The following is a 26,397-nucleotide window of genomic DNA, read 5'->3' as shown; positions in this document are numbered from 1 at the left end:
GAATTCTCCCGGCGGGAATGAAACGTGCCGAGGCGGATTCAATGACCTTACGGAAAGCACGCTTCCCTTGGCGGGCATCAGTCGGGATAGGTAAGGCAGCAAAGAGGTTGTAAAAGATTTGTATTCATCCCACTTTCCTTTTTTAAAGTTTATGAAAGTGCGTACACTCGGCGGTACGCTCGAACGAAATAACTATAGGCAGGTGGTTGTTGTTGTTGTTGTAGCGATAAGGTTGCTCCCCAAAGGCTTTGGGGAGTGTTATCGATGTGATGGTCCTTTGCCGGATATAGATCCGGTACGCTCCGGTACCACAACACCATTAAGGTGCTAGCCCGACCATCTCGGGAACGATTTATGTGGCCACATTAAACCTTCAGGCCATCCCCTCCCTCCCCACCCCAAGTTCCATGAGGAGCTTGGGGTAGCCAGAGCCTCGTCTGTTAGTGAAACAGGATTCGCCGCGGATAGGTGAGGTTGACAATTAGGTTTGCAGAAGCGCTGGCAACCTGAAGGGTTGCGCTACACACCCCTTGAATCTGGTATTTTAGTCGCCTCTTACGACAGGCATACCTACCGCGGGTATATTCTTACTCCCTTACCCGCTGGGGGTTGGTGGTCGGATGCCAATGTTACCATCGGCTGCCAGTTTACGCATTTTACGAGTTCTGCGCTCACGGTTGAGATATCTGGCGAACTGTGACAGCTTCCTACCATACGTGTGGGGCGTCTCCGTTTATTTTGCAGAACGTTGTTTCTTTTATTTGATCGGCCAACATCTCACCCCTACTGTCCGCCCGCAAATTTGAATGCCATAGATCGTGATGGGCATTGAAATCGCCTAAGATAATGCGATTGTTGATTATTTCTAGGTTTGCATCGCCTGACCGGACAGATAGGCCTTGACGTTCTAAGACATTGTCCCTGCGGTCGATGCCAGGACTAAATATATGATATTGCACAGAGTGGTGTATGATAAACGCGAGGCCGCCTCCATTTCCGCTCATGCGATCTTTTCTGTGGACATTATACCCAGAACAGGTTTGCAGTGCAGATCTTGCTGTGAGTTTAGTCTCTTGAATCGCAGCAATGCGGATGTTGTGCCGCTTCATGAAATCGACTATCTCCGTGATGTTCCCAGTTAGTTCATTACAGTTTAACTGCAGAATTCTGAAGTGCATAGGGGGAGACGTCGCCACTCTGGGAGTAAGTGACGGGTGACTACGCCGGTTGAGGAAGGCAAGGACGCAACTGCTGTTGTGGCCCTTCGACTGGGCGTCCTTGGGCAAGCATTGGGGTACCCGGTAGATTGGATATTTTTGGACGCGTATTAGCAGTGTCATGCTGTCGTAAAGAATAACCGTAATTTTTTATGGTAATTCTATACGACAGCATGATACTAAATACACACTACGCTTCCCAAGGCAGTCGGTTCTATGTACCGGAGCGACTCGGGATTTTTCCCGACCAAGGACTGCCATTTCAGTGTAACCCAATTTAATTTGTTGCGTCCCTCCCGCAATTTGTAATCCTCCCAGCGGCTCCTTGCAGCGGGACTGCTCCATATTCTCTTGCTCCGGGAAGGTTTCGAATCCAATCCGGGTCCGTCTCCTGACCCCGGTCCTGAGAAATGGTTTTGCTGCGTCTGCCGGAAAAGAATCTTTTTAGGACGGTCATACTCTTGCCAGTGTGTCTCGTGTAAGGGATGGTTGCATCGGACAGGTTGTTCTGGGCTAGACCCCAAGACCAGACGTCCACGTAACTTCTATAAATCTTTTGTGGCTCCTTGCTGTTCACGCCCAAGGGCGTCCCGTAGTCTACGCCTTAGCGCCCCCCCCCCCCCCCCCCCCCCCCCCCCCCCCCCCCCCCCCCCCACTACCTTCCAGCAGCCCCCCTGTTCAGCAAGCCATGACAAGTACCCGCTGCTGCTCGCGCCCCACGGCGCCACCAACTCATACGGCAGCTCCAACTCACACCTACAATCTCCGTAGTAGAGTCGGAAGCAATGCCGAGCAGCAGCCCCTGCCCCCGTCTTCTCTCCCCCTCTTTTCCGGCAGCAATCGTGTAGGTCAGGGAAACAGATTCTTAGTCCCTACTTCCTTTTGCACCGTTTGCCAGCAGAGAATATATATGTTTGCGACATCCGCTCAATGCAGCTCCTGCGTTGGACAATGCGACTTTCCTAGATGTTCTGGTCTACGCGACGGCAACCCCTTGTTGAGATTGAAACCATTTTTTATTTTACACTGCTACAACAACAACAACCACATGAATCTCCTACTCCTTAGGTGCCAATAATATAGGTCATAATTTTTAAGGGAATTTTTCAGATTAGGAGAACAAACGTTTTTAACACAATAGACACCATCAGCTAAACCAAAGCTAATGGTGAGTCTTTAAATTTATGACATACGTTTAGCACCTCTTTTATACATATTTTTATTCGCCAAATTCAGTAAGAAATTATCAGTCTAGTAGTGTGAAAAAGCTGCCTTCTAATTCAAAATCGACTTCGATTCTGCGCGGGGCTTTAAGCCATAACGTTCCTCAAAAAATTCAAATATTTGTTGCTTGCTCGTAAAATTGTAAAATAAATAAATAAAATAAACTCCAAGTTCAGCTTCCTTTTCATATGACTGCTCCACCTAATAAATTTAAGATGGTGATGAAAACATTGAATATGTGATCACCAGCACGTGTAGCTGCACACATTCCATCGATGTTTCGGCTTTCTCGCAGTGTTCGTTAAAAAGTGTAGGATATGGAAGTAAACCTCGTGCTGCCAGTACACCTGCATTGCCATTTAATCAGCGTAGTTTTACACACGCCTTGTAGTTTCTACAGTATCTTTCACCAGTTCTGGATGTCTCAGCAGACCACAGCCTTAGAAATTGCCCATGATTACGGGCAGCAACCACTCAAATCCATGCCATCAACATATGGATATATTAACTGGGCTGGTAAGTAGAATTCATGCGCATCGCACGCAGCGAATTGTGATATACAAGGAATGTCCTCTAAACTTGTGGTAAATTTATTATCACGCACATTTTTACTATTTATAAATGAATAAGCAATGATCATTGGTGTCGATGCCAGTTTCACACCAAGTTGACGAAGACGCCGCCTGAAATCCAATTTGCGCACCATTGCTGACTTTGTAAATCCATGTGATGTGTTCTTTTCAGTGTTGAAAACATTTAAAATATCTATATTTTGCCTTTGTTCGTATTTTTCGAAGTTAAATTCGCAGATGTTGTTGTTGTTGTTGTAGCAATGCTTCGCCCCACCTAACAGCCGCGACCGATCACAAATTGTCATCAATATCCTCTAACGGGAGTCCAAGGAAACTTGCCGTTTCAACAGGGGTGGACCATAAGAAAAGGGGTGTTAGAGGCGTTGGTTCCACATTACAATTAAAGAGATGGTTGGTGTCATGTGGGGACACATTGAAAGCGGGGCATACATTTTGTATGTCGGGGTTGATTCTGGATAGGTAAGAGTTTAACCTGTTAGAGTATCCAGAACGAAGTTGAGCAAGAGTGACACGCGTTTCCCTGGGGAGTATGCGTTCCTCTTCCGCGAGTTTTGGATACTTTTCTTTAAGTACTGGATTCGCCGGGCAATTCCCGGCATAAAGGTCCGACGCCTGTTTATGGAGTTCACCAAGAACCTGCTTGTGTTATTTCGCTTCATACGGCTGGGTTCTCAGGAGCCGTATTTCCTCAAAATGCTTACGGAGATGACTCCTTAAGCGCCTAGGCGGTGCTGGTTCATCAATCAGATGTCTGTTGGGATGCTCAGGTTTCTGGGTATTCAACAGGAACTGTTTGGTCAGCATCTCATTTCTCTCCCTGATGGGGAGTTTCTCGCCTCATTATGCAGATGGTGTTCTGGGGACATAAGAAGACAGCCCGTGGCGATTCTGAGAGCACGTTTCCCAAGGCAGTCGGTTCTATGCACCGGAGCTACTCAGGATTTTACCCGACCAAGGACTGTCATTTCAGTGTAACCTCATTTAATTTGTGGCGTCCCTCCCACAAGTTGTCATCCTCCCAGCAGCTCCTTGCAGCGGGACTGCTCCATATTCTCTTGCTCCGGGAAGGTATCGAATCCAATCCGGGTCCGTCTGCTGACCCCGGTCCTGAGAAATGGTTTTGCTGCATCTGCCGGAAAATAATCTTTTTAGGACGGTCATACTCTGTTCAGTGTGTCTCGTGTAAGGGATGGTTGCATCGGACAGGTTGTTCTGGGCTTGATCCCAAAACCTGACGTCCACGTAACGTTTATAAATCTTTTGTGGATCCATGCTGTTCACGTCCAAGGGCGTCCCGTAGTCTACGCCTTAGCGCCCCCCACTACCTTCCAGCAGCCCAGCTGCTCAGCAAGCCACAACTAGTACCCGCTGCTGCTCGCGCCCCGCGCTGCTGCCACTCATAACTACTATCTCCGTAGTAGTCGGTAGCAATGCTGAGCATCAGCCCCTGCCCCCGTCTTCTCCCCCCTCTTTTCCGGCAGCAATCGTGTAGGTCAGGGAAACAGACTCTTAGTCCCTAACCCCGTTTGCTAGCACAGAATATATATGTTTGCGACATCCGCCCAATGCAACTCCTGCCTTGGGCGGCGCCACTTTCCTAGATGATCTGGTCTCCGCGACGGCAACCCCCCGACGGTTTTCATCGCGCCATGTTGCCAGGTCGCAAACCCAAATCATCCGGGTACCCCAATGCTTGCCCAAGGACGCCCAGTCCCAGGGCCACAACAGCAATTGCGTCCTGGCCTTCAACAACCCAGGCGTAGTCACCCGTCACTTACCCCCAGAGTGGCGGCATCTCCCCTTATGCACTTCAGAATTCTGCAGTTAAACTGTAATGGACTAACTGGGAAGATTACGGAGATAGTCGATTTCATGAAGCGGCACAACATCCGCATTGCTGCGATTCAAGAGACTAAACTCACAGCAAGATCTGCATTGCAGATCTGCTCTGGGTATAATGTCCACAGGAAAGACCGCGAGAGCGGAAATGGAGGCGGCCTCGCGTTTATCATACACCACTCTGTGCAATATTATATATTTGATCCTGGCATCGACCGCAGGGACAATGTCTTAGAACGTCAAGGCCTATCTGTCCGGTCAGGCGATGCAAACCTAGAAATCATCAACATCTACATCCCTCCTGCCACCTGTTGCCCCAGTGGATACCGCCCTAATATCAGAGCCTTACTCACTGGCAACAATCGCATTGTCTTAGGCGATTTCAATGCCCATCACGATCTATGGCATTCAAACTTGCGGGCGGACAGTAGGGGTGAGATGTTGGCGGATCAAATAGAAGAAACGACGTTCTGGACAATAAATGGAGACGCCCCCACACGTATGGTAGGAAGCTGTCACAGTTCGCCAGATATCTTAATCGTGAGAGCAGAGCTCATAAACTGCGTCAACTGGCAGCCGATGGTAACATTGGCATCCGACCACCTGCCCATACTTATTTCGCTCGAGCGTACCGCCGACTTCATTGTCACCGAAAAACGCACTTTCATAAACTTCAAAAAAGGAAAATGGGAAGAATATAAATCTTTGCTTTGCTGCCCTCCCTATCCCGACTGATGCCCGCCAAGGGGATTCCGTAAGGTCATTGAATCCGCCTCGGCACGTTTCATTCCCGCCGGGAGAATTCCCGAAATCCGGCCCCACTTCCCGGCGGAGGCCGCAAACTTATCGAGAGAACGTGACCTTATAAGACAGCTTGATCCAGGCGACCCCCAAATAAGGGATATAAACCAACGCATCAGATTGCTTGTGGACGAATACAAGCGGGCGAAATGGGAGGAGCACCTAAGAGGTTGTAACCTCTCTACCGGTGTGGGTAAACTTTGGTCCACCGTAAAGTCCCTATCGAGTCCGACTAAGCACAAAGACAAAGTTTCCATCGCCTTTGGCGACAAAGTGCTGTCGGATGCGAAAAAATGCGCGAGCGCTTTCTGCCGACAATACATAATGCATCCTACGGTCGACAAAGATAGACGGAGAGCCAATAGACGCGCACATAAACACAAATTCAGCGCGTCACCAATCACCATCACCGCTAAAGAGGTTGAGGACGCCATTGGTCGCGCTAAACCATCCAAAGCAAATTATTAGAAATTATTAAGATTACCGGTGTCACTTTAAATTTTTTTTTTAAATTTTTCAAACTTTTCTCTTAAACATGCTTTACATGTAGTAAATGAAGACTTTATTATTCCATCCGACGGCATATTGGGTAAAGATTTTCTGAAAATTAACAAATGCATTATTAATTATGAAAGAAATAGAATTTCCTTTTGGGTAGGTAATGAAAAAGTCGGGGTACCAATCTGCACGGAACAGAAAGCGACAGTTGTGAAATTTTCAGGCTTTTTGATTTAGGAGACTCCACCGAGCCACTTTTCGTGGACTCGCAGGAAATTGAAAAGGGTGTTTTCAGAGCTAGGTGCATTGTTAATTCCAGCAACCCAATAATTAAAGTCATAAACACCGCGGATGATGTAAGGTATGTGAAAAGAAATAGTATTCGGGCAGAAAATCTTTCAAATTATAATGTTTATACAATTAACAAGACAAACGTACGAAAAAACTCATTTAAATTAAAAAAAAATCAAATACCTCAACATGCTCAAAATAAATTAAATGACCTTTGCATAGATTATGCCGACATTTTCGCTCTTGACACGGACAAAATGACTTTAAACAACTTCTACGAGCAAAAATTAAGACAGACAACGAGCCGGTATATGTTAAAATCTATCGATTGCCATACTTTCAACGCGAAGAATTAAACCGCCAAGTAAATAAACTGTTAGACAATGATTTGATTGAACCTAGTTACTCTAATTACAATAGTCCTTTGATTGTAGTCCCAGAGGAATATATAATGGTCAAAAAGCTTATCGCATGTGCGTAGATTTTCGCGCAGTAAACAAGAAGCTCATTTGCTGATAAATTTCCACTAGCTAGAGTTGACGATATTTTAGACAATCTCGGTAGGGCAAAGAATTTTTTCACATTATATCCTTTTTCGGGATTTCATGAAATCCCCTTGCATCCTGACTCACGTGACATTATTTCTTTCAGCACTGACCGAGGTGCATTTAGATGGAAAGTTCTTCCATTCGGCTTAAATATAGCACCAAATTCATTCTCACGAATGATGACAATAGCTTTTTCGGGTATACCATCCAATGTCGCATTTTTGTACGTCGACCATATTATCGTCATAGGAAGCACACCATATTAAAAATCTTTCAAACGTTTTGAATACTTTTAGGTCTTTCAATCACAAACTTAACCCAAATAAATGCAACTTATAAGTTACATTTTTAGGTCACAAATGTTCAGCCAAAGGTTTTTTGCCAGACGACTTCAAAATAAGCACAATTAAAAAGTATACAAAACCGACTGATAAAGACGCGGTATGACGATTCGTCGCGTTTGCAAACTATTACAGAAGGTTTATACCAAATTTTGCGTCTCCGGCAGCGCCTCTAAATCGATTAAGCAGAAAAAGGGTTGAATTTGTTTGGGATGTTGATGGCGAAAGGGCATTTTTATCTTTGATAGCAGCATTACTTTTACCAAAATTACTTCAATACCCAGATTTTACTAAACAATTCATTATTAACGTTGATGCTTCCACAACTGGATGTGGCGCTATTTTGAGTCAAGAACAGCAAGGCAGTGATTTACCAATTTATTTCGCTTCTAAAGCATATAATAAGCAGAGCAGAAAAAAACCACTTATAGAATTGGAATTCCTAGCTATTTACTTCGCAATAAAGCAATTTCGACCATATGTTTATGGCACACATTTTATTGTAAAGTCAGATCATAGATCTCTAGTATACCTTTTCAATATGAAAGCCCCATCTTCAAAACTTTCATGAATTAGGCTAGAACTAGCTGAATATACAGACCAATTCTAAATATTCTCGCGGAATTTTGTTCTCGCGGATTTTTTTATTCCCGCGGAAAAATTCCTCCAATTCTTTTCACCTAGGGGAAGAAAAATTGGGGAATAGGAATTTCGAATTTTCGAAGTCAGCTGTTTTGTCAATTGAGATTTCGTTGCGCATTTCTTATTTTGTTTAAAAAATTGTTTGAAATTAAGAAATAAGGTATAAACAATGCACATTATTGCATTTCATGTGGTATACACTGAAATGAGTAATGAATTGGTGCCACAGCAACATCAACAGAGGAGCATAAGAAGAAGACGGCGGGTTAACACAAATCCGCCGGAGTTACCTGCTTTCATTCTGCAAAGCAATTTTCTGGCGGCCACGTCGAGTTGAGTTCGCCTTTCGCCATATGCCAAAATCTAATTAAGCATTCTTTAAAAATCCTTGCGCAATTTCTGGATGGATGCATCAAATATACAAAGAGCTCTTCCGTTGCTTATGATATACTTTTCGACTTAAAATAAAGAATATTGTTGCTGTTGTTGTTGTATTAACAGTGAGAATATTGTGGTAGAATGTAAATACATATTTTAGCGCAAATTTGTACAAATATGTGTTCTTTCTTAAAAGAACCAATTTCCTTTAACTATTTTGATGTATTCCCTTTAATTTAACTAGTGAAAAAACTCCTATGAAATGGCAAAGAAATCTCCCTCTCCCTCACATTCATAATACCTACTTTTCTCCCATAACCGGTTTCCTCTTTTTCGAACATTGTTCAGAATAGGAGGAAAGGGAGAAGTGAAAAAACTCTCAAGGAATTTTTATTTAGAATACGAGGAATGGGAGAAGGGAAAAAACTCGAACGGAATTTTCGTTTAGAATTGGGCTGATAATTTCACTATTGCATATATATTAAGGGTAAATCAAACGTTGGTGCTGATGCACTATCGCGCATTTCAATCGATGAGGTTAAGGAATCGAACAAACAAATTTAAGCAGTACAGACAAGATCAATAACAAAACGGCAAAACGATGAAAACCTTCTTAGGAACACAGACAAAAACGACGAAAAACAACTTACGCTACGTGTTTACGTAAAATTTCCATTTAATTTTTCGAAAAAGTCCCACGGATAAGATCTGAAATTACTTACGATAAAAATAATAACTCAACAAGTTTGTGCATATAAAACATAAAAAACTCGATTACTTAGTTTAGGGTTTGTTAACGAAATAATGACTTTAGAGAAATTACTTACGAGGCTAGAATTAGAAGCCAGCAAACGCAAAATTAAACAAATTGAATGGCCTAAAAATGATACTTTATTCAAACATTATACTTTTACAAATTTCAAAGATATTGGAAATAAAATTTTAAAATCATAAGAAATTATTCCAATAGATCCAGTGGAGACAGTAACAGACGAGGACACAAAACTAAAACTAATGAAAATTTACCATAACGACCCCATTTCAGGTGGACATTGCGGAATGAAGAAACTTTACGCAAAACTTCGAACAAAATTTTATTGGAAGAACATGACTCGTGATATAGCGAAATATATAAAAAGTTGTAATAATTGTGTTTTAAACAAGGTTAACCGTAAAACGAAAGAAAAACTCGTTTTAACACCAACTACTTGTAAATCATTTGATGTACTAGTTATAGATACAATAGGACCTCTCTCTGATAACAAGTTCGCAGTTACCATGATTTGCGACATGACCAAATATCTGGTAACAGTTGCTATACCAAACAAATCAGCAAAAACAATTGCTTCAGCAATTTTCGAAACATTTATTTTAACCTACGGCGTAATGAACGGCATAAAGTCAGATTTAGGTACAGAATTTAAAAATGAATTATTTGAAGAATTAACTAAACTTTTAAATATTAAACATAGCTTTTCAAGTCCATACCATCACGAAACTTTTGGTACAATTGAACGTAATCATAGAGTTTTTAATGATTACTTACGTGCATATTTAAACAATACTTTTTATGATTGGGATATTTATCTAAAATACTTTACATTCCTGGCGGCCACCGTGGTGTGATGGTAGCGTGCTCCGCCTGCCACACCGTATGCCCTGGGTTCACACCCCGGGCAAAGCAACATCAAAATTTTAGAAATAAGTTTTTTCAATTAGAAGAAAATTTTTCTAAGCGGGGTCGCCCCTCGGCAGTGTTTGGCAAGCGCTCCGGGTGTATTTCTGCCATGAAAAGCTCTCAGTGAAAAGTCATGTGCCTTGCAGATGCCGTTCGGAGTCGGCATAAAACATGCAGGTCCCGTCCGGCCAATTTGTAGGGAAAATCAAGAGGAGCACGACGCAAATTGGAAGAGAAGCTCGGCCTTAGATTTCTTCGGAGGTTATCGCACCTTACATTTTTATATTATTTACTTTACATTCCTACACAACACCACAACTAGCGCAGTGTTCGACAACAAGTTTTCTCCCTTCGAGTTAGTATTTGGTAAAAAGGCAACTTTGCCTCATGAATTGCGAATGGAAAAAATTGACCCACTTTATAATGCCGAAAACTATGGAGATTAAATTTAGAGTGCAAAAAAACACATGAAATGGTGAAAAATTTAATAATTAAAAATAAAATACAAAACAAAACTTTTTATGATAGAACGGCACGACAATTAGCTATTAAAATAGGCGATAAAGTTCTTGTACAAAAAGAACCACGCCACAAATATGAAAATATATACCACGGTCCTTTTGCTGTAATTAAAATTAACGACCCTAATGTTAAAATTTTTGATGAGGTAACAAAAAAAGAAAAAACTACACAAAAACAGAATAAATAAAATTGATTAATAACTTAGTAATATTATATTCATATATACATACAAATTTTTTTACAAACAGCATGTTCATCAGTGCGAAATGTAGAACAAAAAAATATTTTCCTATATGTCTTAATATAAATTTGGGAAAATGATAATTTATAATTGAATTATATGAAATTTAAATTTATTATACAAAAAAGCATAAAGCAAAAAAAAAATATTTATGTAATTCTAACTTTTTTAATTTATCTTACAACAAAATGTAAAATTGCTCCGGATGAACGAATTTCAAAAAGGGAGGTACACCCTAATATTTTCGTTCATCCGAACCAATTGATAGTGCAAAAAAAGAATATGGCACACGTTTTTAATTTGCCAAATTCTTTTGGAAAGGAAGGGAGATATAAGGAGCATAAGCATTAGACCAAGGTTTATAAGCTTTTCTATGTGGTTGGGCCTTAAGTTGTATTTGACAGACGCGTGCAGTTGGCAACGCACGCGCCTGTCAAATACAACTACGGCTCACGTCACTGATATAAAAATTAGATACCGACAATATATTTTTGGCAGACATACACGTTGGACGACGTTGGTAAAATTGGAAAAATAAAAAAAATATTTTTTAAAAGTAAAAATAAAGGCTGCGCTTTTTATGAATGTGTACCCGGAAGAAGACCACAACGCCGGATATCTAGTATTCAAGAAAAAGGCGACTGTATGGAGGGCGCCCCAAGACGGAAATTGATAGTAGCAGGTGAGCGAGTGCAACTTAACCTAATTTGGGGTTAGCGTACACGCTGCTGAACAGTCATGTTTGATATTGAGAAGTTTGGTAAGTTCTGCAAGGATTTCATTTTTGTATTCGGATCCTAAATCTGACCTGATAGATTTCATGGACCATATATTAAAATAAAACTCTCGATAATAGCTGAAGCTATTGTTTTGGCGCTTTTATCTGGCGCTGCTATTGTTACCAGGTATTTTGTTAAATCGCATATAATGGTAACTGCGAGCCTCTTACCGTATTTTGATTCTTGTAAAGGTACAATTGTATCAATAACAACTACATATATTGGAGTCAGTACTAAATTTTCTTTGATTTTTGGTTTGACTTTATTTACTAAACATTTTTGACAATTTTTGCCGAATTTGGCAATGTCACGAACCATGTTTAGAGCTTTGCCATGCGTAAAGCTTTTAACACCGCAGTGACCGCCCCATATAGGGCCATTATGATAAATTGTCATGATTTTGATTTTTGTATTGTCGTCTGTTATAGTTTTGACTGGGTCTGTAAGTAGTATTTCTAAAGTTTTTAAAATTTTATTTCCGCATTGTTTTAAATTCAAAATTGTACAATATTTAAGAAATAGATCATCTTTTGGCCATTCAACTTTGTTAATAAGGTGATTGTTAGCTACTGCTTGTAACTTCGAAAGTAACTCTACTAAGTTTGTTATTTCGTTAACAATATCTATATTAAGTAATTCGATTTTCTTACATCGCATATGTGTGCTTATATGCATTTTAGAAATTTGCTTTTATCATCATAAAAAATTGTGGTTCTTATACGCGGACTTTTTTTCGAATAATTAAATGAAAATTTTTCATGAACGTGTAAAGTAAGTTGTTTTTCGTCATTTTTGTCAGTTTTCCTATGTAAATTTTTTGTCGTTTGACTGTTTTTCATTGCCCTTGTCTTTACTGCCAAGATTTGTTTGTTAGTTTCTCTAATTTCGTCGATTGTAAAGCGTGATAATGCATCAGCGCCAACTTTTGATTTACCCTTTATATAAACTATAGTAAAGTTATATTCTGCTAATTCTAGCCTAATTCTGGAAAGTTTTGAAGAGGGGTCTTTCATGTTGAATAGGTATACTAGTGGTCTATGGTCTGATTTTACAATGAAATCGGTGCCATAAACGTATTGTCGAAACTCGATTGCAAAATAAATAGCCCTGGGGGTTGGGTATTGGGCGGTACTACAGGTGTCCAACTGCTACTTTTTGTAGACGAGAAAAAAGAGGGGGGGGGGGGATTGGGCAGCAGTCGCTCGATTAGAAATCTATGGGACTCTAAAGACGCTCGGGTGAAGTCTAGGACTCATTAGAAATATGAGGGGCATTTAAAAATTTGCGGCCTTTTAAAAATGTAGGGCCCCATTCAAAATCTGAGCTCGATCCTCTCCTGAACGGCTAAGCTCTGCTAAAGGCAAAAAGCTCTAAGCTTTTTCTTATACATCGGCCATAACAGAAACAAAAAGCTCTAAGCTTAAGAACGTGTTCGCCTAAAAGTAGGCAACGAAATTGTTTTGTGATATATATTGTAACGAATTTACTTGCAAATCCTCTTATTTGCCCTTTTGCTAAATAACTCCAATATTGAATAATGGAAAAATGGCCTTTATTAAAATACTTCACAATAACACTCAAACTGTGCAACGAATAGCTTAATAACCAAACTGATAGCTTAAAGGAAACTGACTTTCAAAATAATACTGCTATTGCTCGCTAGATATCGTCTTAGTCGTAACTGCTTGACAACTCAAATCAAACTGAATTACAGCGCCTCTACATCTGTCGCCTTTTATACTCTTTGATTTCAACATTCGCATCTTCTAGTCGCTTCCAGAATCTACTAGTCCAGCAGCTCTCAAACTTCTCAGCTGTAACTACAATTGCACAATTTTATAGTTTTTCTCATTGCATACTTATAGGAGTATCTCAGATATATGCATGTATTTGTGCATTGACTCCGCTGCTCGTATACGTACATGGTACATATATGTAGACGCAGTTATTGTTTCGTTTATGTAGATACATGATTATTGAATTATTGATATGCATTCACGTCACTGCTTAGCATCGGCTTAGAGCTGGCAGCACTCCTTAGTTTTGCTAATATTCGTAACACTGCCCTCCACCTAAGTCTGATCGTCCCGATCAGACAAATCTCTCGATCTAAACGCTGCTAGCATCGCCAAATGTACCACTCTTCTACTCCGTGGTTTCTCAATGCTTTGTATGCAGTAGATGGTATCACTGATCTTCTTCACAACCTTGTACGGGCCTTCTCAACTGGACCGAAATTTGGATGGAACACCTTTCCGCCGGTGAGGGTTGTATAACAGTACTAAATCTCCCGCCAAGAAACCTTTCGAATTATTGTTCTCATGATACCTGTGTTTCATCGTACTACTCAATACCCTGGTTCGTTCCTTCACACTCTGTTGTTTGGCCCATGAACTACTTCGTAGAGCTTGCGCTGGACGGATTTGCTTTGCATAATCAGTACCGTTCCCACGTTTCCCCACAGTAGTACGCTCTGGCTTGAAACTACCCTCGCATTCTTTCTCGGAAAATCTTTGCTTCGTTTTCCTGCGTCTTTTGGGTTTTGTCAATGCCAGTGTTTCTCTCGCAGGTACTTTTGATTTTGATTTATTTGGCCCATTCGATCTATCAACCTTTGCCTTTGACTTTCGTGGTCTTTGTCGAGTCTTTTCCACCAGTACCCGACTACTGCTGAACCCTTTTTCCAAACTAAGGTTAAGTGGTATGTCCTGGTTCTTATAGCTAATAATTTTTCTCCGCATATCGATCCTGATGTCATGGTCAACCAAGAAGTCCACTCCCAATATGACTTCATCAACGATCTCCGCCACAACGAATTTGTGTAGAACCATGACTTTTCCAATTAATACCTCACATACCACTTCGCCTTGGACTGATTATACTCGCCTGTGACCGTACGCAACCTTGCTCCAGGTAATGACTTTACTCTCCTGTAGACCAAATCAGATCGAATCAAGGAATGAGATGCCCCCGTATCTACAGTCAGTACACGCTCTTTATCATCCACATTCCCTCTGATGGTAAGACTGCTTGATTTCCTTCCAATCTGCGACACAGATATCACAGGACATTCAATAGCCGGGGCAAGTTTTCGTTCTTTACATCCGACACGCTCTTGCCCATTTCCGCCAGCTTTGCGTTTACGGCCACCCACATTGTTGGAACTATTAGGACCAAGATCGCAATGACGTGCAATGTGACCTGGGTTGCCGCACTTGAAACATTTAACAACTCCGGCATTCTTCTGTTGAGATCCCTTCAGTGCTTCCAAAATTGTATCTACCCACTCTGGCCTTCCCACATCCACGCGATGAGCTTTGTATGCTGGTTTACTCAATAGTGAAGCCGTTTCCTGAGTCAATGCATGTGATACCGTTTCAGCAAATGTCAGCTTTGGGTTTGCGTATGTAGCTCGCTTCGTTTCCACGTCCCGTATGCCATTTATGAAACTCTGGATTTTTACCCTTTCAGTGTATTCCACGGGTGCGTCCGCATTTGCAAGATGAGCCAATCTTTCAATATCTGAAGCAAACTCCTGCAATGTCTCAATTGCTTTTTGGTAGCGGTTTTGCAACTCAATTTGGAATATCTGTTTTCTATGCTCGCTTCCATAACGTCGTTCTACAGCAGCCACCAATGCTTCATAATTGTTCCGCTCTCCTTCGGGAATCGTCTGTAAGATTTCCGCTGCTGGCCTCTTCAATGCAACTTTATCTTCCGCATTCCAGTTGTTCACTGCTGCGGTCTTCTCAAACTGTAGCTTGAAGACCTGGAAAGGAACAGAACCGTCAAAAGATGGAGTTTTTACCTTCGTATTGCTCGCTGAAGCAGCCGGCCGATTAAGTTGCAATTCCTGTATACGACGTCTCAACGCATCCACCTCTGCCTCGAATTTTTCTTCAAACTGCGTTATTTTCTCGTCCATACGCGCTTCGAGTTTTGATGATATACGTGCCTCTTGCTCTTTCAGTTTTGTTTCCATCTTTGATGTAATCTGTGTCGACATTTCTGAAATACGTGTCTCATGTGTTTCCAGCTGGGATGCCATATATGTCTTCTGCTCTTCCAATTGTGATGTTATACGGGTTTCCTGCGATTCCAGTTGGGATATCATATACGTCTTCTGTTCTTCCATCTTCGATGTTATTCGTGTCTCTTGGGATTCCATCTGTGATGACATATACGTTTTCTGTTCTTCCAGTTGTGATGACATGTTGGTGGATATTTGTGATGACATTTCTGTTATACGTGCCTCTTGCGCTTTCATCTTGGATGTTACTGTCGATGTTTGAGCAGTTATTGCAGCCAATATCATGTTCAAGTCTGTGCTGGTAATTGTCTGCGATGATTCGTTTTTCTCTTCAATTTTTGTTGTCTCCTCGCCATCAAGATGAAAGACATACTCTTCCACATCAATTCCTTCTAATTCCATTGCCTCTCGTAGTCGTGCCTGAAGTTCCAGTTTAATGCCAGTTGTATTCAATCCACGGTTCTCCAACTCCTTCTTCAGTTGCGGGATCTTCAATTCACTTAACTTTGCCATGTCCTTGTTGTCCTCTGGAATTTATTCAGCAATTCCTCTTCTGACACCAATTGTAACGAATTTACTTGCAAATCCTCTTATTTGCCCTTTTGCTAGGTTCGTATCGCTAAACTGTTAATAAATAACTCCAATATTGAATAATGGAAAAATGGCCTTTATTAAAATACTTCACAATAACACTCAAACTGTGCAACGAATAGCTTAATATCCAAACTGATAGCTTAAAGGAAACTGACTTTCAAAATAATACTGCTATTGCTCGCTAGATATCGTCTTAGTCGTAACTGCTTGACAACTCAAATCAAACTGAATTACAGCGCCTCTACATCTGTCGCCTTTTATACTCTTTGATTTTAACATTCGCATCTTCTAGTCGCTTCCAGAATCTACTAGTCCAGCAGCTCTCAAACTTCTCAGCTGTAACTACAATTGCACAATTTTATAGTTTTTCTCATTGCATACTTATAGGAGTATCTCATATATATGCATGTATTTGTGCATTGACTCTCCGCTGCTCGTATACGTACATGGTACATATATGTAGACGCAGTTATTGTTTCGTTTATGTAGATACATGATGATTGAATTATTGATGTGCATTCACGTCACTGCTTAGCATCGGCTTAGAGCTGGCAGCACTCCTTAGTTTTGCTAATATTCGTAACAATATATATATATATATATGTGTGTGTGTGTCGGTGTGTATATACTTAATCAACTTGTGGATTAATATACCTACCATCTGCAAAAACAAAATCAATTCATAATTAGAAGAGATCTTCGCAACAAATATGTACAAAGGAATTACCGGTAACATTAGTAAAGGTTACAGTGACCTTGTTAGCAAACCCCGAGTCAAGTTTAATATATAACAGTTCAAAATAAGTAAAATTGATGGCAGACCAGATTCTTATCAGATACACAACTGATAGGTAACATATTTAGCAGATTCTTATCAGATACACAGCTGATAGGTAAACGATTTTTTCGATCGCTCGTTTAAAATCATGTCAAATAATCATATGACTGTATTAGCAAATCTTGCTAAGACCATGAAAGTATTAAGAAAAACTAAAAAGAATATTTTGATAGTTTTGGAAATTTACAGCCACCGATTGAACTGGTTAATTATCTGAAGCCATCAATACATTACAATTATGAGCAGAAAGAAAAATACAACAGTAATATGTGGTCAATTATGTTTAAAATTTTTATTTAATAAAAATAAATCATATAAAATATAAATTGTTTATTATTATTTTTTCTTAAATGTATTACAGTAAAGTACTACTATAAGGTTTCGAAATGACCATAAGTATAAGTATCAATATGATTTTCTCGTACAATTCGCTTATCATCCATATTACTTAGAGCTACTTTATAAATATTTTGTGTATAGACCATATGTAATTTAGATGTAAATGTATGCTGTATGTATGTATGTATTGATGCATTATACAATTTATTTTCCAACAGACATTTTCTAAAATCACTTAAACTCAATGTAGAAGTTACACACTTTTTATTCCCTTAATTTTTGTAGTTTCATTTATATCGTTATCAATTTTAAATGAATACATTTTTTCTCTTAAACCTATAAACTCGTTTATTAATTTCCCATTACATTCATCCTTCATCATACCTAGAACCTTCTTATTCAACTGAGGAAAATTAAAAATATTTTCCTTTGGATATGAGGATGTATCGAAAAATTTTGAAATATCATCACGAATATCATTATAAAAGTCATCAATTTGAATATCATATATGAATGAATCAGTATCCATATAATTCAAAGCAATATTATTTTTATATTTCTGTTTGATATAATCATAATGAAAACTATACATTTTAAATTTAGAAGTTCTAATACGGTAAAACTAATATGTATCGGTTTATTGTACAGAGTTGACACTTGTTCCAATTGAATCGCTAATAAATTATTAGAAAATTTGCTTAGACTATGGAAATTTGGTTTTGCTATTAAGGCCCTAGCACCTAATTTTTTCCTACCTCTTTCCCCAATACTAGTATTTTCCCAATTTTTTACTAATTTAACATCTACTCTTTTATCTACATTTTCCATAGTTTTCCCATACGCAGCATTATTCAATAATTTAAAGAAATTTCCCTCAAACTTATTTGTTGCTAATGTTCTATGATAATTATTTAAATCAATATATTTTTTTAACCAATCTGATTGATTAAATTGTAGAATTCTATGAATTTTCTTTAATACAAGTCCATGTTTAATACATTGTTGTAAATTTCTATAATGAATAATATATTTTATTTTGTTTCTCAAATCACCAATCAACTTTGGGTTTTTCATTGAACCAACTTTTTTATTTTCAAAACAAAATGGTAAATCATTATGAATATTGTGAGTGGTTATGGGATAATCTAAATCTACTTCTAATATGTATCCGCCTAAAGAATCTTCTGGTATGCTAAAAACGTCAAACTCCTCTACGTTTTCAATTCATCCAAAATTATTATGAGGGAGATATTGTGACATAGCATAACCATATAAATTATGAACATGTAAATAAATTATATAATTTGAAGATTTAGTCGCATCGTAATCACTTAAATATTTATTGTTAGCAACTGAACGCCGTTTGCAACATTGAACAATCCCGCCCCTAATTCCCGACATTATAAAATTATGCATGTTTTCATCGGTAAACAATTCTAATTCTATTCTAGTTATTTTGAGCATTGCGTCCCAAGATAATCCTGGAGATGAATAATATTGACAAGGGTCTAGTCGATAAATTCCTTTACATAATTTTCTAAAATTTTCAAAAATGTCACTGAGGAGTAGGACATTTACTTTTAGATATAATAATAAATAATCTAATAAATTGGAACAATTAAATGTTGTCCAAACATTTTGTGCTTGCTGATAATCATCGATACTACACGATTAATTTGATAATTTATTAAAGAAATGTGAACGATCAGGTAATTGTGTATCGTTGAGACGTTCTTCTGAATCTAAGTAGTCATATGGAAAAATACCTTTATTTTTCATTAAATCAAAGTGATGATCATTGGGGAAATAAGCCTTTGTTATTTCTAAATCATTATTACTTAAATTCTTAGCTAAACTATCTAAGCTAGAAGACATGAATCTAAAAACCTAAGTTCAATAGTATCTTTATTATTAACATATATTCTCTTTGATATTGAAATATACAACTCTTTGTTTAAGGGAATAATATTTATATCCCCCTCTACAGATGACAACTCTTAAATAAATAAATGACAATCATATTTAGATAAATTATGAAAAAATACTGGAATACAATTTGATATCTGATATTCTAAATTACATTTATTATGTGCTGGACCTCTATATTCACCAGTTAAATGGCAATGGTCTGCTACCTTATCATTTAATATAAGTTGCATTCCCCAAATGTGGCAAAATATATCCTCGTTTTGGTTGGCAGTTAATGGGTGCATTCTAACTATCTTACTCAAATATAGGTGGTAAATATCTAAAACATCATCGAAAATACTTTTAAAAAAATGTTTTGGAGCATCAACACCGCTATATATTTTAAAACGATTCAGTTGGTTATTATATGAGCACTTACTTAATAAAATAACAATAGGCATAAGAATATGTTCTTGTACACATTGAGTCCTACTAGAATTTTGAATATCTATTGGTTTTAGAATACATTCGAAATCTGCATATATAGTAAATGGTACATCTAATTGTTTTTTGAAATTTTAAAATTTTAACATTCTTTTCTCAGGTGTAGGCATGCGTGTTACAATTTTTCTACAATGCTTTTTATGGGTTAGTAATTTTTCTTCCTTATCAAAATGTATTGCAAACACATAATTTATGTTCATTTCTTGTAACTTGATGCCCCATTAATCCAAACATAATGGCTTTCATTGAAATCATCACTGTATAAAGAAATAAGATTAATGTGATGTGATTTTTCTTCTTTTGTTAACCCTAGGACTTATACCCAACTTTTATTACGACTTCTTATACCCAGGTACAGGTGTGGCCAGTAGCCTGTTTTACCCGTTTTTTCTCATTTGTTCTGAGAAAAAAGTTATTTTTTTTAATGCAATGTTGTAGCTGACTGTCTTACGAACATTTTAAGTAGTTATAAACATATATTTGTAGCCTGCTTCTAAGAATTGCGCGCATTCTAAGTTATTTCTAAGAAGTCAATAACTTCTATTGTTGTTAGAATTTTTAGAATACAACCTTTTTATTATATTATTATTTTTTTTTATTATATTGTACCCTTGCTAGAATTTGCTGACAGACAACATTTGATATAATCCAACTACCTGGCAGTTAAGAAATACTTCCAGAAACTTAAGGGTTGCAGCTATATAAACGGCAGTTTTGCGAGTTTATATTCATTGTAAAGCGTTCTTTTGAAGTGTGAAGTTGATTTATATTTGTGAAAATAACAAGTCAGAAAAAATTTAAAATATTACAACATGGATAGCAGAAGGAACATGGAATATTTGTCTTCGAATCAATATATGAGGTAAATACAAATAACTCAAATATAATTTCATAAATGGAATAAAAATTAATTATTTTTATATAGATTATCCGACGCTGAAAAAGAGCAGTACACACAAAACCTGTTTGACGAAATCTCATATGATGAATTATTTTCCGACCCTGAAGGGGATGAAAGCGAACAAGTACCAGTAGCAGATGGCGTGGTTGAATCGGATGTAGAAGACCCTGATTACACAATTGACAATGCCCAGGTAGATGAGGTTGATTACGAAGAATCTGACAATGAATCCGATGCTGCAGATGATTCTGAGGAGATTAATTTGCGTGCAGCTGAATTCGTAGCACGTGATAGTACCATATGGAGCTCACAGCCACGACTTGCACGCCAAACTAGGCAACAAAATATTTTGCGACAGCGAAGTGGGCCCGCAAGATCAACTAATGATGTCAATAGTCAATACATATAAATGTTTTATGACTCCGGAAATGGTGGATATGATAGTACGCTACACCAACAAAAAAGCAGAAGCTACATATGCGGAATTAAACGCAAAACATCCAGAGGCGGAACCAAAAACATGGAAGAAGGTTACTTCGAGCGAAATGTATGCGTTCATTGGAGTGCTTATTATGACTGGCGGTAACCGCAGCAATGCCGAATGTGCGCCGGACTTGTGGTCGGTGGAAAATTGTCCATTATATCGTGCGTCAATGGGCATTAACCGCTTTCAGGCCATACTGCGGTTTATAAGGTTTGACGATGGCAACACACGGCACAATGTTTGGTAACTGAGAAAGCTGCACCAATATCCGAGCTGTGGACCATGATGAACTACAACTTTGAGCAGTCATATAAGCCAAGTGAATATCTAACGGTAGACGAGCAGCTCTTTCCATATCGGTGCCGCACCCGTTTCACGCAATACATCCCATCGAAACCGGCAAAATATGGCATAAAAGTGTGGTGGGTATGTGATGCCAAAAACGCATATCCACTGCATGGACAAATATATACTGGCCAAGCACCTACGGGACGGAAAACTAACCAGGGTGAACGCGTGGTCTAGGATTTAGTAAGGCGCTTTCATGGAACCGGCCGAAATATAACGATGGACAATTTTTTTACAAACCTAAATCTACTGGAAAGCTTGTCATCCATGAATTTGACGGCAGTTGTAACTCTGTGGAAAAATAAGCCCTACATACCAAAGGAGATGTTGGCACACAAAGATCGTGCAGAGAGGTCAAGTACATTCGGTTTTAGGCCCAACATATCCATTTGCTCCTATGTGCCGAAAAAAACAATGCAGTTATATTACTATCATCAATGCATGAAGATGATCACATTGGCGAAAGCGGCAAACCAGAAATGATCGAGTTTTATAACAAGACAAAAGGAGGAGTGGACGTGATGGGAGTTTCATAAGTACGGCCTTGCAAGGAAGTGCTGACAATAGGCCATCAACGTCAGCAGCTGCTGGTGCAAAACCAAAGAAACAGCAGGTTGGAAGCTGGTATCTCTGCTACATCTATGACCAACGCAGAAGAAGAACGCGTAACATATGCAGAATATGTCAGCACCCAATATGCATACAGCATTCTTCATATACATTTACATGTAATATTTGTGAAAATAATGAAGACAATTGAATAATTTAAATTTGTTTGCATATTTAGTTATAAGAAATAATCAATAAAATAATATTTTATAAAGAAAATAATAAATAAAAATTTTTTTCCTTCAAAAAATAAGAAAAAACGAGAAGAAAAGCTACTGGCCACACCTGTACCCGGGTATAAGAAGTCGTAGGTGCCAACTTTGAAAGCTTATATCTCATCAATGCATGGACCTAGCATGACAAATAAGACACCAATCGACGTAGATTTACTTCGTTTCCTAGATCAAAAATCTCAAGTCAATATCTTTAGCGATTTAAGAGCTACATCACTCCCAAGTAGCTACTGGCCACACCTGTACTTGGGTATAAGTCCTAGGGTTAAAAAATAGGGTCCTACTACCAAATACCAACACATTTACACTAATATCTGCATTATTTGATTCAAATATTTCAATATCTTTTATTTGTAATGGGAAACTTAAATTTTCAAAATTGACTACTTTATTATTAATTAAAGTTATAATGGAAACTTGGATATTTCTAATGTGATATGAATAACACCTTTGGCCATGTGTTGAGGGTTGGCAAAGAGATGAAATTATGGCCCACTTAAAGCAATATATATCATTGTTAACAATACTAATACAAGCTTTTTTATATGCTATTACTTTTGGTAGTGGTATATATAATGAGCCTCTAATTGTTTGGTATTTATTTATGTTTACTTCTAGATGGATAATTTCACTTAGACTCCAACCACTATCTCGCTCTTGAAATGTTTTAATTTTTTCAATCAATTTACTCAACTTTTCCTTAATTATTTCACCAACATTATTGTTCTGCATAAATGCTTCAGTCATTAATGTTTGGGTGTGACATTATTGCAAATTCTTCAATCTTTTCTTTTATTTGAATATATTAAGAAAATAACTCAAAGTTAAATTTGATGCTTTCATACTTTTCTATAGATTTCTGCAAAAGTGCAGATAATTCGTTAAAATGTTTTTCAAAAAAATGTTCAACAATTAAATCATTGGGTTGATCGTCTTCCAAAACGTATGTCTCAATACGATTATTAAACATCGCGTTAATACATTTAACATTACTATTTACATTACGCATACAATTCTTTTTATGCATATTTGTTCTCAAGTGCGCTGCCCATATATTTTATTTCACTTGAATTTTACATTGCTCGCCAAAAATGGGGGCTTTTTTTATAACTTGATGTTTCATTGTAATATGTCTATCTAAACTCCTCTTCCGAGTATATATCTTTTAACAAGAACTACACAGATACATTTTTATTTTTTATTAATTGACTTTTTCGAGCTTTTTTCCTTTGAAATTGCTTTTAAATCCTTAAGAGCTTGATTCATAATGTGGAATATGCCTACAATAAGCAACGGTGTTAAAGAAGTAACGATGTATATGTATTCAAGTTTATTACTGTTTACTAGAAGTGATCCTGGTTAAACACGGCTGAAAATCCCTATAAAATGTTTATCCGTGACATATAGATGACTACTGAGCGGCTTTAAACAATTTACTACATTTGTTTACCGAAAAGATGTCCAATTTATATACATTGAGACAAGTAGCCCTTATCTAAATGTATGTATATGGATGGGTGTGTCTGTGTCGGTATGTATTTTGCGGTTTGTTGATATATATATATATATATATATATAATTTATATGCTGTCATATTTAAGGAGGTCAAATTGTTGTAATCAATGTGAGAACATGTTTTATTGAAATACAAAACAAAAAACTCAAAACTTTGTGATAAAGAAATCATAAGTTCAATATTAAGATAACCTTTAGTTATTTATGAAATTCTCACATGCATATATATCGGCCAGCATGTACACGCAAACTTACAATCAAATAAAAAATACAAATAAAATGTCCAATCTGCCCCTGATCGGGTTTCTATGTTTTATACTTACGGAAAATTCTGGTAACGAATTCAATTAAATGAAATACAGCATGAAGTTTTATTTACATACATATATACATATAAATATGTTTCAATTTTGTACGGTTAAGGTTTCTTATCAGTGGTTTAATAAAATTCCCATGTACAAATATATGTGACAGCATGTACACACAAACTTTCAATCTATAAAATGCCAAACAAAATGTTCAATAATGGAAAACCATAAGTTCAATATTAAGATGCCCTTTAGGTTAGGTTAGGTTGCAAGGGCTGAGCTGAACACTATGGCAACAGCTCACTACTTAGGCCACCAATGGGCCCATTGTAATACCCTATACGGTCTCAAAGGAGGACCCTACCCTGCCTAAAGCGGGTCAAACCACCTCGGGGAAATTATAAATTTTGCCAGAGCCTTTACTTCATAGCAAGAGACCTCAGCGAGGTCATGTAGAAAAGGTTTACCAAGGATAGCCATCCTACGCCTACTAAGCGCTGGACAGTGACAGAGAAGGTACTGGACGCTCTCTTCCTCTTCTGCACATCTGCAGCTGCGAGAATAGTAGAAGGCCGTTACCCCCATTCTAGCACCATGCGTGCCAATTAGGCAATGCCCTGTTAGAACCCTTATCAGGGACGATAGAGCTGATTTGTTTAAAATCAGAAGCGCTTCTGTGCGCCCCTTGTCATATGAGGGCCAGGTTTGCCTCGATGTCTCACACGATGATATGGCTGACCATAGTCCATTTGCGATTCTTATAGTGCTTGTGTTTACACGAAGCCTGAAAGTGGCCATGGGTAGGCCTACCGAATCATTTCCCGGAAGGATATCGTCGGTGGTGCCTCTTCTGGCCAGCTCGTCTGCTCTGCAATTGCCTTCGATATCCCTGTGCCCAGGTACCCATATAAGGCTGATACTGAAGTGCTGAGCCATCTCGTTAAGAGATCTGCGGCATTCAGTGACCGACTTGCGACGAATGAGTCCAGGGCTTTTTAAGCGGCCTGGCTGTCTGAGAAAATAACCACCCGTTTACTATCCTTAGGCATAGACCCTAGATGGTTAACAGCCCTGTGTATCGCCAGCATTTCCGCTTGGTAAACACTGCAGTAATCTGGTAGGCGAAAAGAGACCTCTAGACCCAGATCCGGCGAAAAGACGCCTGCTCCCACCTTCCCGTCAAGCTTAGAACCATCCGTGAATATGTTGATGGCACCCGGTACCGTATGTTGTCTGGTATTCCAGTCCTGTCGCGATGGTATATATATACTATAATTTTTAACGAAGACGTTTTTTGGCGTGCAGTAGTCAGGGCGCACCGGTATTGGGACTGGGGCGCTCGTGCCCAGGATTGTTGCGTGTCCACTAGATCCATTTGACCAGAGACCTGTTTCTCTTATGCGCAGAGCGGCAATGACCGCTATTTCCTTCGCCACCAGGTCAAGAGGTGGAAGGTATAGCATTGTGTTGAGTGCTTCAGATGGAGTGGAGCCGAGAGCCCCGGTGATGCAGAGCTCCAAACTCCGTTGCACCTTTTGAAGCGTCTTAAGATAGGTAGTTTTAGCTAGTGCAGGCCACCAGATCAAGGCACCATAAAGAAGAATCGGGCGCACAATGGCTGTATAAATCCAGTATATCACCTTGGGGGAGAATCCCCAGGAGGTGCCAATTGCCCTCTTGCAGGTGAACAGCGCTGCTGCTGCCTTCTTGCAACGCTCCACTATATATTCACTCCATAATAGATTCCTATCCAGAATTATTCCCAAATACTTGACTCGATCGCTAAACGTTATACCTCCTCGTGAAGAGGACAAGCTCGGTTTTATCCGGGTTGACTTCCAAGCCTGTGGCTGTGGCCCAGTGCGAAATTTTGGATAGTGCCCTTTACATTAGGTTGCAAAGAGTTTGCGGAAATTTCCCCCGCATGGTGACGCAGATGTCATCTGCATACGCGATCACTTGGTGACCTTCTGATTCCATGAGGCGGATTAGTTGGTTGACGGTAACCACCCAAAGTAGCGGAGAGAGAACACCTCCCTGCGGAGTGCCTCTGCTGACCGGTCTGCGGATCACGCATCCACCTAGCTCAGTTTTAATCTGCCTACGCGTAAGCAGATTGTATATAAACTCCACCAGGCACGCGTCCACCCCCAGATCGGTCAGCGCCGAGGTGATGACCTCCGGGAGAACGTTG

General features: G+C 38.9%; 2 protein-coding genes across 3 annotated transcripts in view; both read left to right on the top strand.

Annotated features, from left to right (window-relative positions):
• Nucleotides 1-26,397, top strand: part of SpdS (Spermidine Synthase) — a 183,453-nt gene that overhangs the window by 7,508 nt on the left and 149,548 nt on the right. The window lies entirely within an intron of this gene.
• LOC137236892 (uncharacterized) lies at nucleotides 20,437-21,156 on the top strand. The gene is made up of 2 exons (XM_067759983.1): nucleotides 20,437-20,667; nucleotides 20,731-21,156. Exons 1-2 carry the CDS (start codon nucleotides 20,618-20,620, stop codon nucleotides 21,113-21,115), a joined length of 435 nt encoding a protein of 144 aa, XP_067616084.1. The 5' UTR covers nucleotides 20,437-20,617; the 3' UTR covers nucleotides 21,116-21,156.

The sequence above is a fragment of the Eurosta solidaginis genome, chromosome 1 (genome assembly GCF_040869045.1).
Source record: "Eurosta solidaginis isolate ZX-2024a chromosome 1, ASM4086904v1, whole genome shotgun sequence".
Classification (NCBI taxonomy): Eukaryota; Metazoa; Arthropoda; class Insecta; order Diptera; family Tephritidae; genus Eurosta; species Eurosta solidaginis.
Note: the sequence above shows the minus strand (reverse complement) of the source record. Positions and strands in the feature narration are given on the sequence as shown.